Source organism: Manis javanica, chromosome 4 (assembly GCF_040802235.1).
Source record: "Manis javanica isolate MJ-LG chromosome 4, MJ_LKY, whole genome shotgun sequence".
NCBI lineage: Eukaryota > Metazoa > Chordata > Mammalia > Pholidota > Manidae > Manis > Manis javanica.
Window position 1 is genome coordinate 56,091,247 of NC_133159.1, and position 14,272 is coordinate 56,105,518.

General features: G+C 44.2%; 1 protein-coding gene across 4 annotated transcripts in view; it reads right to left on the minus strand.

Moving 5' to 3' along the window:
• Positions 1 to 14,272, minus strand: part of WLS (Wnt ligand secretion mediator) — a 95,861-nt gene that overhangs the window by 28,837 nt on the left and 52,752 nt on the right. For all 4 annotated transcript variants that reach the window (XM_037024301.2, XM_037024302.2, XM_017650596.3 and 1 more), the window contains 3 exons: positions 6,268 to 6,392; positions 1,372 to 1,533; positions 206 to 342 (listed from right to left, as the gene is read on the minus strand). In XM_037024301.2, the coding sequence (XP_036880196.1) occupies positions 206 to 342; positions 1,372 to 1,533; positions 6,268 to 6,392 (424 nt within the window). The remainder of the gene's footprint in view (positions 1 to 205; positions 343 to 1,371; positions 1,534 to 6,267; positions 6,393 to 14,272) is intronic.

Consider the following 14,272-nt stretch of genomic DNA (forward strand, 5'->3'; position numbering starts at 1 on the left):
GACCATGGGAAGGAAGAGCAAAGAGAATGGAGACCCACAATTGTGGAGAGGCAGAAGCAAGAAAATGAGTCCAGGAAGATTCCGGGTCCAATCACCAGCCCAGATAACACATGACCACTTGAACTGGACCCCGGCAAAACCACAACTGCAGAGGAGACCCTGGGCTGCCTGCATTCCTTCCGAGTGCCCCCAGATCAGCGCTTACTTTTCTAGAAGCACCGGGGGGCGGGCCATCATGACGATCCTCCTCCAGTACCACACCGTAATGATGAGGATGCTGGGCGTGAGGAAGGTCTTCATGGCGAACCACACCTTGGTGAAGCCTCCATTTTGGTGGATTCCCTAGACAGAGACAATCATGATTTTGAAGGTGAATATAGCTCACTGCTACTTTCTACCAACAAATGCATTTTGGGGAGAAGAGGGAGGACTTTTCTGCTGCACTTTCAAGATGAAGAGCTTTAACATTCACAGCATGTACTGTCATTATCCCCCGCCCCCTCGGCAGGCACCACAGAGGGCCCACAAATAGATTGGACCCACTCTGTAGGAAGGGAATGATTTTAGGAACAGAATTCAAAGATTCTTCTGTCAGGTTTTCACTGAAAAATTGAAGATATCATAGATTCTCCAAATTGGTAATTTTTCTGTAGATTTAAGGTAAATCTATACAGTGGAATACTAAGCAGTATTGAAAAGTATGTTATATTATATTCACAATATACCATTAAATGAGAAAAGCAAGAAACAAAAGTCAGTTGAATATGACCCTTTTTTTTGTAAGGGAAGGATTATATATGTTAGAAAAAATCTGGAAAAGAGATATATCAAAACTTCAACAATGGTTATTTTTCTACAGAGTAGGATATTACAGATAATTTTTAGGTACATCTACATGTTTATTTGTGCTTCCTAATTTTCTACAATAATATGTATTTCTTGTGTGATTTTTTTTTTTGGTTAAAAAAAAATGGCCTCTTGCTCCATGTTTCACTTTTTCCCCTTTTAAACAAGTTAAATGGAAAGAACCTGGAATACCACTGCTCCCTTTAACATTCGTACTTGCAAGGTGAAATGTGTAAAACAAACTACTTTTATCTTTGTGTTATTTACTATGCAATCATGATTATTATAATAAAATCTTAAAAGGGCACAAAAATTACATTACTTCCCATTTCTGTGATCTCTCACACATTTATGATCTTAGCCGTCATGGGTATGTTATTATTCCTATTTCTCAGATGAAATAATTGGGCCATGGAGATGCCAAGAGTGAGATTGAGTTCCCTTCCAATACACATGCTCACACACCAGTGTTCCTAGCCAGCGTTCTAATGTCAAAGGTTGCCTGGATCAATCAGATTGACGTACCACCAGTCGAATATCCTTTATCTCCCCAATCCCAACGTTGATTTTCTTCTTCTCATTCACAGGCAGCCGGATGTTTAGAAGGTAGTACTTATGAGCCACAGACCCGATTTCCATGAAAGGGAGGACATCACATTCATAGTAACGGCCCTCATGCTCAGAGGTCTGGAAGAAGACAAGTTTGAGGCAGGATCACTATTTCCCCAACAGACTCTGTCTGAATTGTATGACTTTGCCTCCTATCACCAATCCTTAAAAGCTAATGCTTAAAGGTATACCTTAAAAGTACAGATAGTAGGGCACACAGGAGGCATGGTGACTACCGTCTTGCCGCCCTCCAAAAACAAAAACAAAAAACACTAGCCACACTTGTGATAGAACCAGACACTTTTTTAAAACAAAAAGGAGAATTCTCTTCTATCTCTAAATACTCTTCTCAGCTCTTCAGTCCTCAGCTGAGCCTTGTATCAGACTACCTGGTCTACCTGGGCTATTAAGGGCTTTTAATTTGCAGCTTATCATTGGAGATCACCAGTAAGACTCAGTGGAGCAGTCAACTTCCTAAATATTCAGGGGGAAGCCCTTGCTGATGATCCTCACTCTTGGTTGATGGCTTATTATTTTCATGGTTTGGGCCTATAGGAAAAGGTCCAAGAAGGTAAAAATGTTCTTATTGATTTGATAAATAAAAAATCAACTCAAAGAGCCCTCGTAATTTGGGGAAGACAAAGGGATGGAAGCCAATAACGGGGTTAGTTTTTAAAGTCATCCACTCAGAATTCTCTGCCTTAAAAGCTTCCTCACTGCCCAGGAGGCAAGATGGAAGAGGGAGCAGAAATTTTAATTAAACAAAAGTTTAGCTCCATTTCTAGAAAAGCCTCTTGGGTTTTTTTGAACTGTCAAGAATTGAAGAGGAACTGCTAAGAGCATGGTGGTGGGGAGATTAGAGAGTAGAAGTACTTGCTTTTTGAAAACTAAATTCTTGCTTTCCTCACCAGAACTCCTGGCTATGTGTCCCTGTCAAGAGGCAGGGGTAAGGGGTAAATATGGGCATGTAAAAGCATGAGCTTTGGCAGCCAGAGACATTACCCTGATAAAAAAGATGAATGCCTGCCATCAAATTTATATGCCAGCTTATTAATATGTTTATAATGCCCATGTTTGCTTGACATACACCTCCTGATCAAGTGATGGGAAATTTAATTTGTTGTTCCTAAGCCTGAATTCTCAGGGAGTCCCTAATTTTTTGTGTATCATCAGAGTAAAAAGCCCAGTAGAGAAATGAGAAGTAAGATAACAAAGAGTCTAGTCTAACTAACATATGAAGGGTCTCTGCCCCTTCCATGACCTGGGGGAGCTCCTGATTGGACAGTCAGAACTTAGAGTGAAATAAACAGACCTTTGCACAGAAACAAAAGACCCACAGGACAAAAGCAGAGGTGGAACAGAAATATCTGGCTTACGTGCTTCTACTCTTCCCTTCCCCATTCACAGCAGACATCACTAATCAATCATGATAGTTCTTCATCCTCTAAAGTTTGAGGGGTTCTTATCAGAACTACCAGTTGATTGAACTTGGTGAAATCCTGCTTCTTTTCCAAACCTCAGCTGCATTCTGGATGATTCTTCCTGTACAGACTGCTTTTTCTCCCCTCTGCTTTTTTCTCTCTCATATTTACAAATCAGGGCTAGTATTGCAGCTCTGCAGAAACTACTGACAATACATTCAGGCTCTAATTCAGCCTCAGATGAAGCTACATTGAGGAGGCTGATTACCTTCTGTGGTAACAGAAAGATGAGGGTTTGTTTTCTGATGTGTTTCCAGTCAGTCTTGTTATATTTCTAGAAATTGAGTTTGAGGGGGAAGGGAACCAAACTCATTTAGTCCAATGCCACTAACTTGATTATGCATCTTATCCAAGGTCCCAAAAGTAGATCCAGTACCAGGTGAGGCCAGGGGTCTCTAAGCCCAGCCTCCAGCCCTGATGGGATACCAGAGTACAGCAGGCCAGAAGGAATGGCCTTGCCTCAGAATGCCTGCAGGCAGGCATCATGCTGCGGTAAGGAGCACATGGACCCCCAAGCCAGGGGACTTAGATTCTAGCCCTGACCGGGCCCATTTCTGGGTCCCTAGGGAAGGCCACCTACCTCACCTGGCCTCACTTTCCTCCTAAGTAAAACAGGAAGGTTAAAGGAAATGATCTCCCCTGTTCCTTCTAATACCCATCATAGGTCTCTGGGAGTCCTCCACTTCCCTGTCGTTACAGAGAGAGTAACACTGCCACTCCATGAGACCCGTGTACCCAAGTTCACCCCATTAGATACATCCAATCTGGGCTCCCGGCCTGGCCTACCTGCCTCAGGGACACACTCACTGCACCCTGTGGGAACTTCTCCTTATGCATTGAGGTTCTGCCTCTGCCAGTATTTAGGGCATTTAGGGAAGATACTCTCCCCCCTCTTCCTTTTCCTTCCCTCATCCCCCTCAGCCCTCCCTCCAACTCCAGCATGAGACTAGCTAATTAGGACAAATTACAGCAGGTGGCAACTTGACTTTTTTTTTTAACTTCAGAATCCACTAGGGACTAAAAAGCTTTAAAGCAATTTCTCATTTAATCTTCAGACTCAAGACTAAATTTCACTGCAATCAAAGAGTAGATTTGATGATTCGTTTCCTTCACACTTTTCAAGGTTTAATCTTTCTCAAAAGGGATCAACACATCCTAAAGATAATTAAGCAACCATCATTAAGAAGCAGTCACAGGCTTTTTAATGACCTCCCCTTCACTCTGCTACTCAGTGCCCTATAAATGGATAAGTAAAGCGAGAAACAACTTTTCCCTTTTCTGAAAATGAAATTCCATATCCCAAAGCTTTATATCCTTGAGCTTAGATATCCAACCAGTCTCACCTCGGAAAGACGCAATCACCTTGTAGCAACGGCTAGAAAGGTTTTCATTAATTCCCTCCACTGCATAGAAAGATCTGAAAATGTCTACTCTCCCTCTCTCCTGCTACCTCGTTACTCTCTACCATTCATTTTCACCTTAAGATTGCCCCCAGTGGCCTGCCCAAAACAATTCCAGATAGTATTTTGGGGGGACCTTATCTATAACAGTTAGCAGAAGGTCTAGGGCAGTGATCCCCAAACTTTACTGAGCCTAAGAGAAGGATTTGAACTTCTGTTAAAACAGATTCCTTGATCCTACACCCTGTGATTTCTATTGGGTAGGTTTTAAGTGTGACCCGGGAATCTGCATTTCCTATAAGCTCCCGGTGGTGCTGATTCCTCAGGTCACACACCATAGCTCTGGTGTGGGGAATCTGGGGAAGGAAAACTTTATAACCGCCAGGTGCCCCGACAGGTGTTTATGTGAAGGGCATATGGCTTGCCACAAGGGTCCTAGTGGCCCACCTGGTTAACATCCTTTTTCACTCTCTAACATGTTCCAGACTGGATGCTGAATGATAAGGTCACCCTGCTTATGTTCATTACCTCATCCAGTCCTTACAAAGAATCCCAAAGCAGGTATTATCCTCCCATTTTGCAGAAGAGAAACTGAAACTTGGATAGATTAGATAAATTTGCCTAAGGTACACAGTCCATAAGTGATACAGCCTGGAACTGAAGCCAAGTTATGTTGTGCGCCAAATCCATGCTTTCAGCTACTGCTAATACTGTGACCCTGCCCCACCCAACCTTACTCCTCTTCAGGACAGGACAGACAGGGCTCAGAGGCTTCAAACTGCCATTCCTACCACTCCACAAGGAAGCTCACGTTCAGTTATAAGCAAAAGCAAAGTTAGGAACGTGATTGCCAGGGGAGGAGAGGAACTATATTGATCAGCAGAGCAGGGACTACAGAGCTGTCCAAACCCTGAGCAGAAGCAACAGATCAGAAGCTGTCAAGTGACAAACAATACAATCAAGAATGTGCTTTGCTGCAGTTTGGCCTCTCAGACATGTCACACAAAGAAAATGAGACTATCCCTGTACCCGAGGGGACATCAGAGACCACCTTGCTGATGGTGCTCCACATCTACAACCTTGAGGAATATGACCAACCACGAGTATCAGTAACTATGGCTCCATTTCAGTCAGAGAAACTTTCAAGAGTGGGTGGGGAAGCAGGGGTAGGGGATCACAATCTCAGGGAGGCATGTGTGAGGGAAGCACCTGGCATTTGAAAAGAGCCCCTGGCTAATTCTGATATGGCCTCACGTCATCAACTCCCACTATCTTCCAAGGGTCACTGACTCAATCCCTACATTTTCATTGATGAGGATCTAAGCCCTTTGCCCTAAATAAAATGTCTTGCTATTTTCAGGGCAGGTGGCAACTTCCCTTCCTTGGGCGGTCGAATGAGTGGCCCTGCAGGAACCAGAGAAGGGAGAGTCTCAAAGACAGGTTAGAACACTCAGGTCTCAGCTGAATTAAACTAAATTTCCTCCCTTGGGTCCTGTTTTTGTTTGTGGAATTCACTGGGATTTTTCACCTTCATACCTGCATGTTACCTTTGGCAACAAAGGATGCCTAAGAAACAGAGAAGCAGACACAAGCATTGATCCAATCTGAACAGATTCTCACACCTCAAAATAACTTTGCAACATTCTTCAGACACTTTCAGCTGTTAACTAAAGAACCAAGAGTTTATTTTTATGGAGCTAATTCAGAGAAACAACTAACATTCACTCCTTCCTCTGTTCTTTCTTCCTCTGCAGGGATGTGAAAAATCTACATTGCCCTTTTCTCCAACAAGACAGAGGGTGATGAGCAAACCTTTGTGGGCCATGTGTGCTAAGAAACAAGAAACATGTCTGTAAATTGTAAAGCAAATCTTCCCGCAAACCTGAACACCAAATAAAATTCCAACCAATTTGGACATCAAGGCGTCCTACCTTGGGGGATGTGAAGGTACATTTAAGTTTCCGGGGCACTCTCTCGTGGGCCATTTCAGTCCATTCAGCAAGCATATCATCACGGTAAGCCAGGGAAACATCCATGGAAACTTCTGCATTTTCTCCTATTAGAAAAAGGATATACAACTCAGAAATGGCTCCTGGGAAGACAGATTGGAAATGGTGCAAAAACGCCTCTAGGTTCTGCCATGGAAACCAGCAAGACAAAAATATATAAAAAAGTCAGGATGAATGTCTAAGATGGATGCTGGCTCCTCTCCCATTACCACTCTGCCAAGGAGTCAAAGGGCTTCCACTCAACTCCTACAGAGGTGGGGGGGTCTCACTCTCTCTAAGGCAGCTCAGACGGTCAGGTTCTGAGCCACAGGCAGCACTTACACCCCTGTAACTTGCCCCACTGGTCCTCCATCTGCCAGAGGAGGCACACGGATGATGAGGTCCTTCTACAGAAGTATCTTAGACACTTGGAAGCCCGTATCTCATCTGCCTCGTTTTTTCCCCCTCTCCAATAAAAATGACCAAGTTTTTCAACCACGCTTCACAGACATGATTTAAACACCTTTGCGGCTCCCTTCTGGACACAGTCTAATCTGAAAGCATCCTTTTTAAAATTATCCACCAAGAAGTTTTCAAATATAGGATCTGCTATTTCTCTAAAACTTAAAACCTCTCTCCATGTTGTGGACAAAGTTAACATAAAAGGTGAAGAGATTTTCTAAAATTAAAGACTTATACACAGATAGGAATATAAGAATGAGCACATAATTGTACAAATGAATGTTCACATATACTTCCATCTCAATAAGGGCCATGAATGGGTTTTAATCACCACAGACAAGATTAAGGAGATTAGATTAATAGACATCGCATCTATCTATTTTGTCTGTTTTATACCATGCTCAGCAAGTTCAAGAACAGAGAAGTCTTTAAAAAAAGAACACAAAAACACAGACCACATTTCCAAAATGTCTGGAGAGCCAGCTGCCCTGAGGTTATGAGATGGCCCATTCCTAGGCTCTGGAACCTGAACACACAGAGGTCGCACGGGGAAGCCCTAAGAATAACTGCTGTCTAGAAAATTAGGGCTTTTCTATCCACTGGCACAGTGTGGCTTGAAGCCAGTTTGACAGTGTGGTAAATCCCTGGTTCTCTGAGGAAATCCAGGAAGGGGAAGAAATGATGCAAGGAAGAAGGGATTTGAGGCCATTCAGATGTACAGAACACTGAATGAACATCAGCACCCCCACTTAAATAATTAATACTATTTAAATCCTCAAACACAGTAAATTGGCCATTCGTGTTTTCCTCCTCTACCACCTGACACTCCAGAAATAAGACAACAAAGGATGCTAAACATGGGGGAAAAGTGACAGTGACATGAGCAGACCAGAGATAGCAACAATTTTTTTGAAGATGAAAAACAGATAAAGTAGGGCTTCCTGACAGCCACAAAGATGGGCACAGCCTGAACTCCCACAGCAGGGGTATTTTGTAAAAGTGACCGAACATGCCCAGTTCAGCAGCAACAAGGTGAGGCATGGTGCTGACAGCAGGATAGCTGGGTCAAAGCCTGCCCACAGAATCGTTGGACCCCCATTTGTCCTACATCTGCCCATCTCTGCACAGTCTGAGGGGAGGACATCAGGCAGTGCATTTACCCAGGGCTAAAAACGGGGAACAAACAGTAAGAGTCTGTATAAAAACTGGGGTGCCCAGTTTGGCAGAAGCAATGCTCAGAATTAGTATATCCTCTTGATTAGGGGCCAGGCTGGTTAGAGCTGCTTCTTGCTTGACAGCCTTAGTGGTCAACAGAAAGAACAGACCAGAGCTCCAATATTAGGTGCCAACGTACAGCCTTTCCATTTCTAACACTGGGATTAGGAATTGGGACTTTCAGCTATGCTGGAAGACATTTCCAGAACCACAGGACTCAAGAATGCAAATCTGAAAAGCTGTGAAGAAGCTATCTTTCCCCTATTGTGCTTCTTGGAGCCCTGGGGTTCGGAGCTGCACCAGCCATAGGCATAGGTGGGGGGCAGGGCTTAATCTGGGACCCACTCTTTTAAAAGATCTGGCTTCTGGCCCTTTCCTAGCTGTTCCCTTCCTCACAGGACAGAAGACCCTGAAGGGAAGGGGATGTGCCACGCAGAGCCTAACTCCTCTCCCAACTCCTAGAACATGCTCCAGGAACTCGGGACCCCTGAAAACCCTACCCATACAGCTCCAGGCCCACCTCCACAGACTGGGAGGGGCCTCTTCCCTAGATCTGGCCTCCCTTGGGGAACTCTCCAACCACTTTTGTACCCCTGGGCTCAGGAGTGGTCAAAGGCTGCTATTTCTAGAATGAATATGGACAGAGACTGAGCTTGGAGGTTGGTGCATCCAAACCTGCAGTGCCGCTCTCTGTATGGGATGGAGCCAGGGATGGAAAGAAAAGGTATCTAGAGGTCACACTCCCTGGCCAGTTATATTTTGGCACTGAATTCTAAGGAGTCGAGGAATCAAATTCAAACCTAGCCTTCCAGTTTATCTGAAAGTAAATTTGTTAAAATTGGACAGTAGAACTAATTTAGATTATCAATTGGTTGGCCTGATTTATCACTTTTCAATATTCAGACATACGGGCAGTCATGCCTTCATAGGTACTCTTGCCCTGGGCCCCACTGATGTTAGGGGTGTGCCTAGTTCACAGCAGGGACCTCAGCAAGAGGGAAGGCCAGGTAGGTTCACTGCATGGCCTGCTCCCAGTCTGAAGAGTTATTCCTGTCTGCGGGGATTCCCCAAAGGAAACAATTTTAAAAGATGCTGTTAAAAACAAACAAAAATTTTAAACACTGTTTTCATGTATAACTATTCCATATTTGGCCCCCTGACTTTCACTAAAATTACCTTATTTAATTCTCCCAAAAAGTCCATGACGTGGGCACGGATAAGTGAACTGAGATCCTCAGATAAGAACTTGTCTTGAGTCATATTGTTGTTGGTAAAATGAGGCAGAGAACTATTCTGAAACCATACCAAAGACAATCATCTTTTTTATATTGCTTAACAAAAACTGGCCAACTTGTGATGAAAGAAGCCTCTCAAATTCATCACAAAAATGTGAATATGGAACTATTTAATAAAAACAAAGGCTCCACATAAACGTGCTCTCGTATAGTCCTCATATCCATCCTATGAGGAAAAGGTTATATAAACTGCCCAAGAATACATAGCTGGTAATGGCAGAGCTGGGACTTAAACTTTGGACTGGATCACCCCAGAGCCCCACTTCCCTCTGCTAGTTTTGTTGGTAGAAAACAGAACTCAGACTTTAACAGTTGACTCAGCACACTACATGCAAGGGGCCATTTAACTCTGACCAACACCCTCTGCAGCTCTCCACAGGGAACAAACACGTAGTATTCTTGGGACGCAGTGAGCAGGGTTTGTATTAGGTCTGGAATTCTCTAATCTGAGTTTTGAAGGGAAGAACTGCTTAAATCTACAGGTACCATTTCAGAAAACTGAGTGGAAAAGTGCGATGTGATGCAAACAGCGTGGAGTTGGAACCCCGGGACACCTGGGTTCATGCTGTAGCTCTGACAACATGCATGGCCCGGGGCCAGGCTGGGTTTGCACAGGGCAGTAAGCTCCATCTATCGCAGGCAGCTGCTTTTAGCTCCGGCCCAGAGCCATCATGAGGCGTATATGTTTATGCTGGTCTTACCAGACCTTCTGCTTTTTGCAAGAGAAGCAAGAAACTCAGATTGTTATGAAACATCTCTCAATTTTTAAATGTCAGTAATGAATTCACTAAAAACCAAAACTAAACTAAAACAAAAAGAAAGAAAATCTCGGTGCAGTTCAGTTAATAAAACATCAGGTGACTCAACTCATGCTGGAGGGGACACTTTTCATGCTGCCCCCGCACCACCATTCTGCTTTTCCATTCTAACGTCAAATAAAGCTTTCTGTTATTTTTCATGAACCTGATCAAATGTTCTGCCTAATCCTCACACATCACCTACTTCCTGTGTTACCATTCCTGAAGCAGATGTGGAGGAGTCAGCTTGGAACGTTCCCCCCCAGAAACATCAGACTCCAGCTTCTAGGGCTTCATGGCCCAGTCATAGAGCCTTTTGCTGTCTCTCATGGCGTACCTTAAGAACAGAAACCACAGAAGAACAGCTGGTTCAAGTGACCATCTCACCTCTCACTGGACTCAAGGATGGACTCTCAGGCTCCTTACCCTGTTAGAACAGGACTTCCCTCTTAGGATTCTGCGATCATTAAATTAATTACCACCTGAAAAGTGCTTGGAACAGTACAGAATGCATGATTAGCTTTTCTTTTTACCATTTTATTAGGGAAGTAAAGCCTTATACCTACCTTTAATTCAAAATAATTACCAGGAGTCAGGAACATGGAACTCCCATTATGGACCTCTACCCAAACCTAGAGCACAAAAGTCAGAAACAGGAAAGTGCTGGGCAGAGGAACCCAGCAAAGCTGTGGTTCGGCCATCTGAATCATCTTCTCTCCTGCCTCCAATGGACTCAGAAATAAAGTTCAGCTTTAATGACTACGTTGTGTGTAATAAAGCACCAGTTTCACGACTCCTGGGACACTGCGTTGGCGATACAATCCTTCCCCGCCCCCACCACCACCTCCAGAGATAATGAAAGTGAAGAATCTAATCTGAACTCGCTGGGAGAATGGCAGGAAGGCCAAGGTAACTCTGGCACCTGGAGAACCTTCCCTATAAAACAAGGACACTGGTTATACCAGTTCCATGGGGTAAAGGTGTAAGGTATCAGCGTGGGGCATTTACAGATTTAAAATGCATGGTTCTCCACACCTATGCCAGACCAGTAGCTTTAATATCCTAAGGGCTGTTCAAGCTTCCCGTTTCTCAAATGGCTTTGGAGACACACTCTGGTTAGCTGGAAAATTCATTCAGAATACTGAGAAGGGAGGTGCGGAAAGGTACTGTGGCTCTTCACACTAACTATTTCCATCGTGTTATGGGGCAGTGCTCTGAATGTGAGAAAACCTTCACTAGGGTTCTGAAGGAACCGACTCCCACTGCAGAGTTTCATTACAGTTGGAAGGAAAGATCCTCTGCCCTATCCGGAGGCGTTAACTAATCACAGCCTTAGGAAGCATGTATCTCTGTACTAGTTAAACTGCCCTGCCCTGCATCAGAAAAGCATTTGCCAACCAGTTTTCCAAAGACAAGAGGAAAGCCAGAGAAGACAGCAAGTCTTTTGCATAAGCCAAAAATGGTTGGGGGGAACAAATAGCCAGGAAAGAGTTTGTGCTCCCCAAGAAACCTAGGGCAGCTGCTTAATGTAAGAATGGACCTGGGGGTGTGAAGTGATGGAAGATGAGGCTTCACAGGGGAAGTCATCAGAATGCTTCACACTTACACTTTTCGAAATGGGCATTTGCCAGCCAGGAGAGCACAAAGACTATGGAGGCCAAACAGATCTGCTTTTGAATTTTATCTTTATGTCTTTCCAGTAGAGTGACCTCAAGTCTCAGTTTCCACCTCTGCAAGATAGAAATAGTGGGACCTGCTTCCCAAGGCTGTTGACAGGACCCCTTGGCCCACAGGCACTTAAAAATACCAGTTCTCTTTCCATCCAGTCCCAGGATGGTTCGGCTGACCAATTAACTGGAAATAAAGGGGAGGAAGGGGAGGACAAGTTACATTAAGAGAAAATAAAGAATTATTTTATGGTTGTCAAAAGCTTACAGGTTCCCTGAGAAACCTTGATTTTCCTGGGCTCTTGCCCTGGGAAAAAACTGAAGAGATTTAAAAATGCTCCCATGCATTCCCACATTCCATCGGGGAGCTGCCAGTCACGGGGGGTTGTTTGGGTAACCTCAGAAGGAGGCTGCACAGACCAGCCTCCTCCCAGCCTCCAGCAGACATATCATCTGGGGTTATTTATTCCAGAGCGCCTTCCCCAATCAAAAACTCTCTGACCTGGCTTGTATTTTCTTGACGCTTTCAATTAAGGAATAACAAAACCAACCCTGTCCTACATCCATGGTTAAGTCTGGCAAAAATGGACTCAGCTAATTATAAATTTGGCCCTGGCTGTTTTCTTAAGATGCCCTACAGGCCTGGGTGTGAGCAGTTATAAAAATGAATGAGTCCAATTATTCTGCAAACCAGCCTAACAGTTTAGCTCACATTACTTCTCATTTTTCTCCATCATGTCCAGCATTTGCATTGTGGAGAAATATTTTCCACATGTAGAAGACATTTTTCTAAGCATTTTCAAAGTGGTTCCTTGCTATGCTCTAAAGCTAATTCTTCTAGTTGGAGTAAACTAGGAGACATGATTAGGACAAGGAGGAGCATTCCTTATATCAGGCCCTTTGCAAAGTGACATCTTTTCAGTTAGAAATCATCCACTGATTTCTACTGTACCCCCATTGTACTGCTTAGAGGCTGTACCTTTAGAAAAGTGGCCAGGGATATCAACTGTAAATAAATGATCTGAAGGACCACAGAATACAGAAAAACTACATCGATTGGCATTCGCCAGGTCATAGAGTAGCTCTCTCTCCCTATAACTCAGCATACTTGCCCTGAGGAGTCTCATGTGGTACCTGGATGCCAGTCACCTTATCAAGTTCAGATTTCCCTCTTTTGTTTCAAATCTGCACAATCATTTCCCACTGGATGTCTCTACTTCCATGATTCACAACACCAAACCACCAAATGTGGTCTTCTCTCTGCTCCTTGCATCGTGCTGATTTATCCCCCTCTCTCTCCTCACTGCCACTCCCCTTGTTCAAAGGCACCATCACCTCAGGCCTAGATGATTCAAATATGCACCCCATTGCCATCTGTTTTCCACATTGTAGCCAGAAAGATGATTTCTGAAATGCTTCTAATGCCTTTATATTGTCCTGCAAACGTTTAAAGATGAAACTCCTTAAAAGGCATAAAAGGCTAGTATTAGGCACCTACATACCTCAGGTCACCTAGAATATAGCCTACCACCCCTCCTGGAGCTTTGGAAGACGGGTCAGAGTTCAGGGGCTGGAGAGACAGCTTGGAACCTTAGTCCATCTGGCTCCTTGGTGCCTGTGCAACAGTGGGCAAGTCATCCAACTTCTCTATCTGCAGATGGGGTATCGGTAATGCCAGCTTCCTACAGTTGTGAGGATTAAATGAGATGATAAGTGCAAACTGCTCAGCACAGCCTGGCATATAGGAAGCACTCAGTAAATGCTGACGGCTATTTTAAGGTCACAAAAGTTACCTACATGGGCTGCAGTCAGGGTCCCTGCTGGTACATCATGTTTTTTAAAAGGTGCCTCCTTTGAGAGGGTGAATTACGAAAGGGCTTCTTTTCCTCTGGGATGCAGACAGCTATCTGCACGTCCACACTCCTTCCAGACTAACTCCTGCTCATGCAGGATTCCGTGAATTCATTTCCCCCTTCCCTCACTCACACTTGATGAGGTGCCGCTCCTCTTCCTCCCACAGTGGCACCCTGTGCCTCCGGCTGGAATACTTCTCCCATCACGGTGTAACCCCCGGCCACTACCACTGCTTACCTTCCTCTCCCTCCCTACCCACATGCCCGCTGTGTTCCTGAAAACAAGGGACTGCCTCACTCTTGTTCACAGCTGTTATCACCTGTGTCTTTATACAATAGATATTTGTTAAGTATTTGTCGAATTAATATCATCTTTCTCCAAATACTTTACAACCCACCCCAAATCTCTTGTCACTCCATCACTTTTATACACCACATGCATGGTCTAAATATAATTTGCTCTATTTTTGGTGGCATTCACACTTCCTTTCCCCAATGCCTGCTTCTCTTCCCCTACCCCTGCACATATGTACATACATGCACACATGTATTCACACACACACACACACACACACACACACATGCATGCACAACGTTCAGAAAAAAGGGTGTTCCTCAAATTTGCCCCAATGGTCCCATCAAGGAACAATGTGCTTATT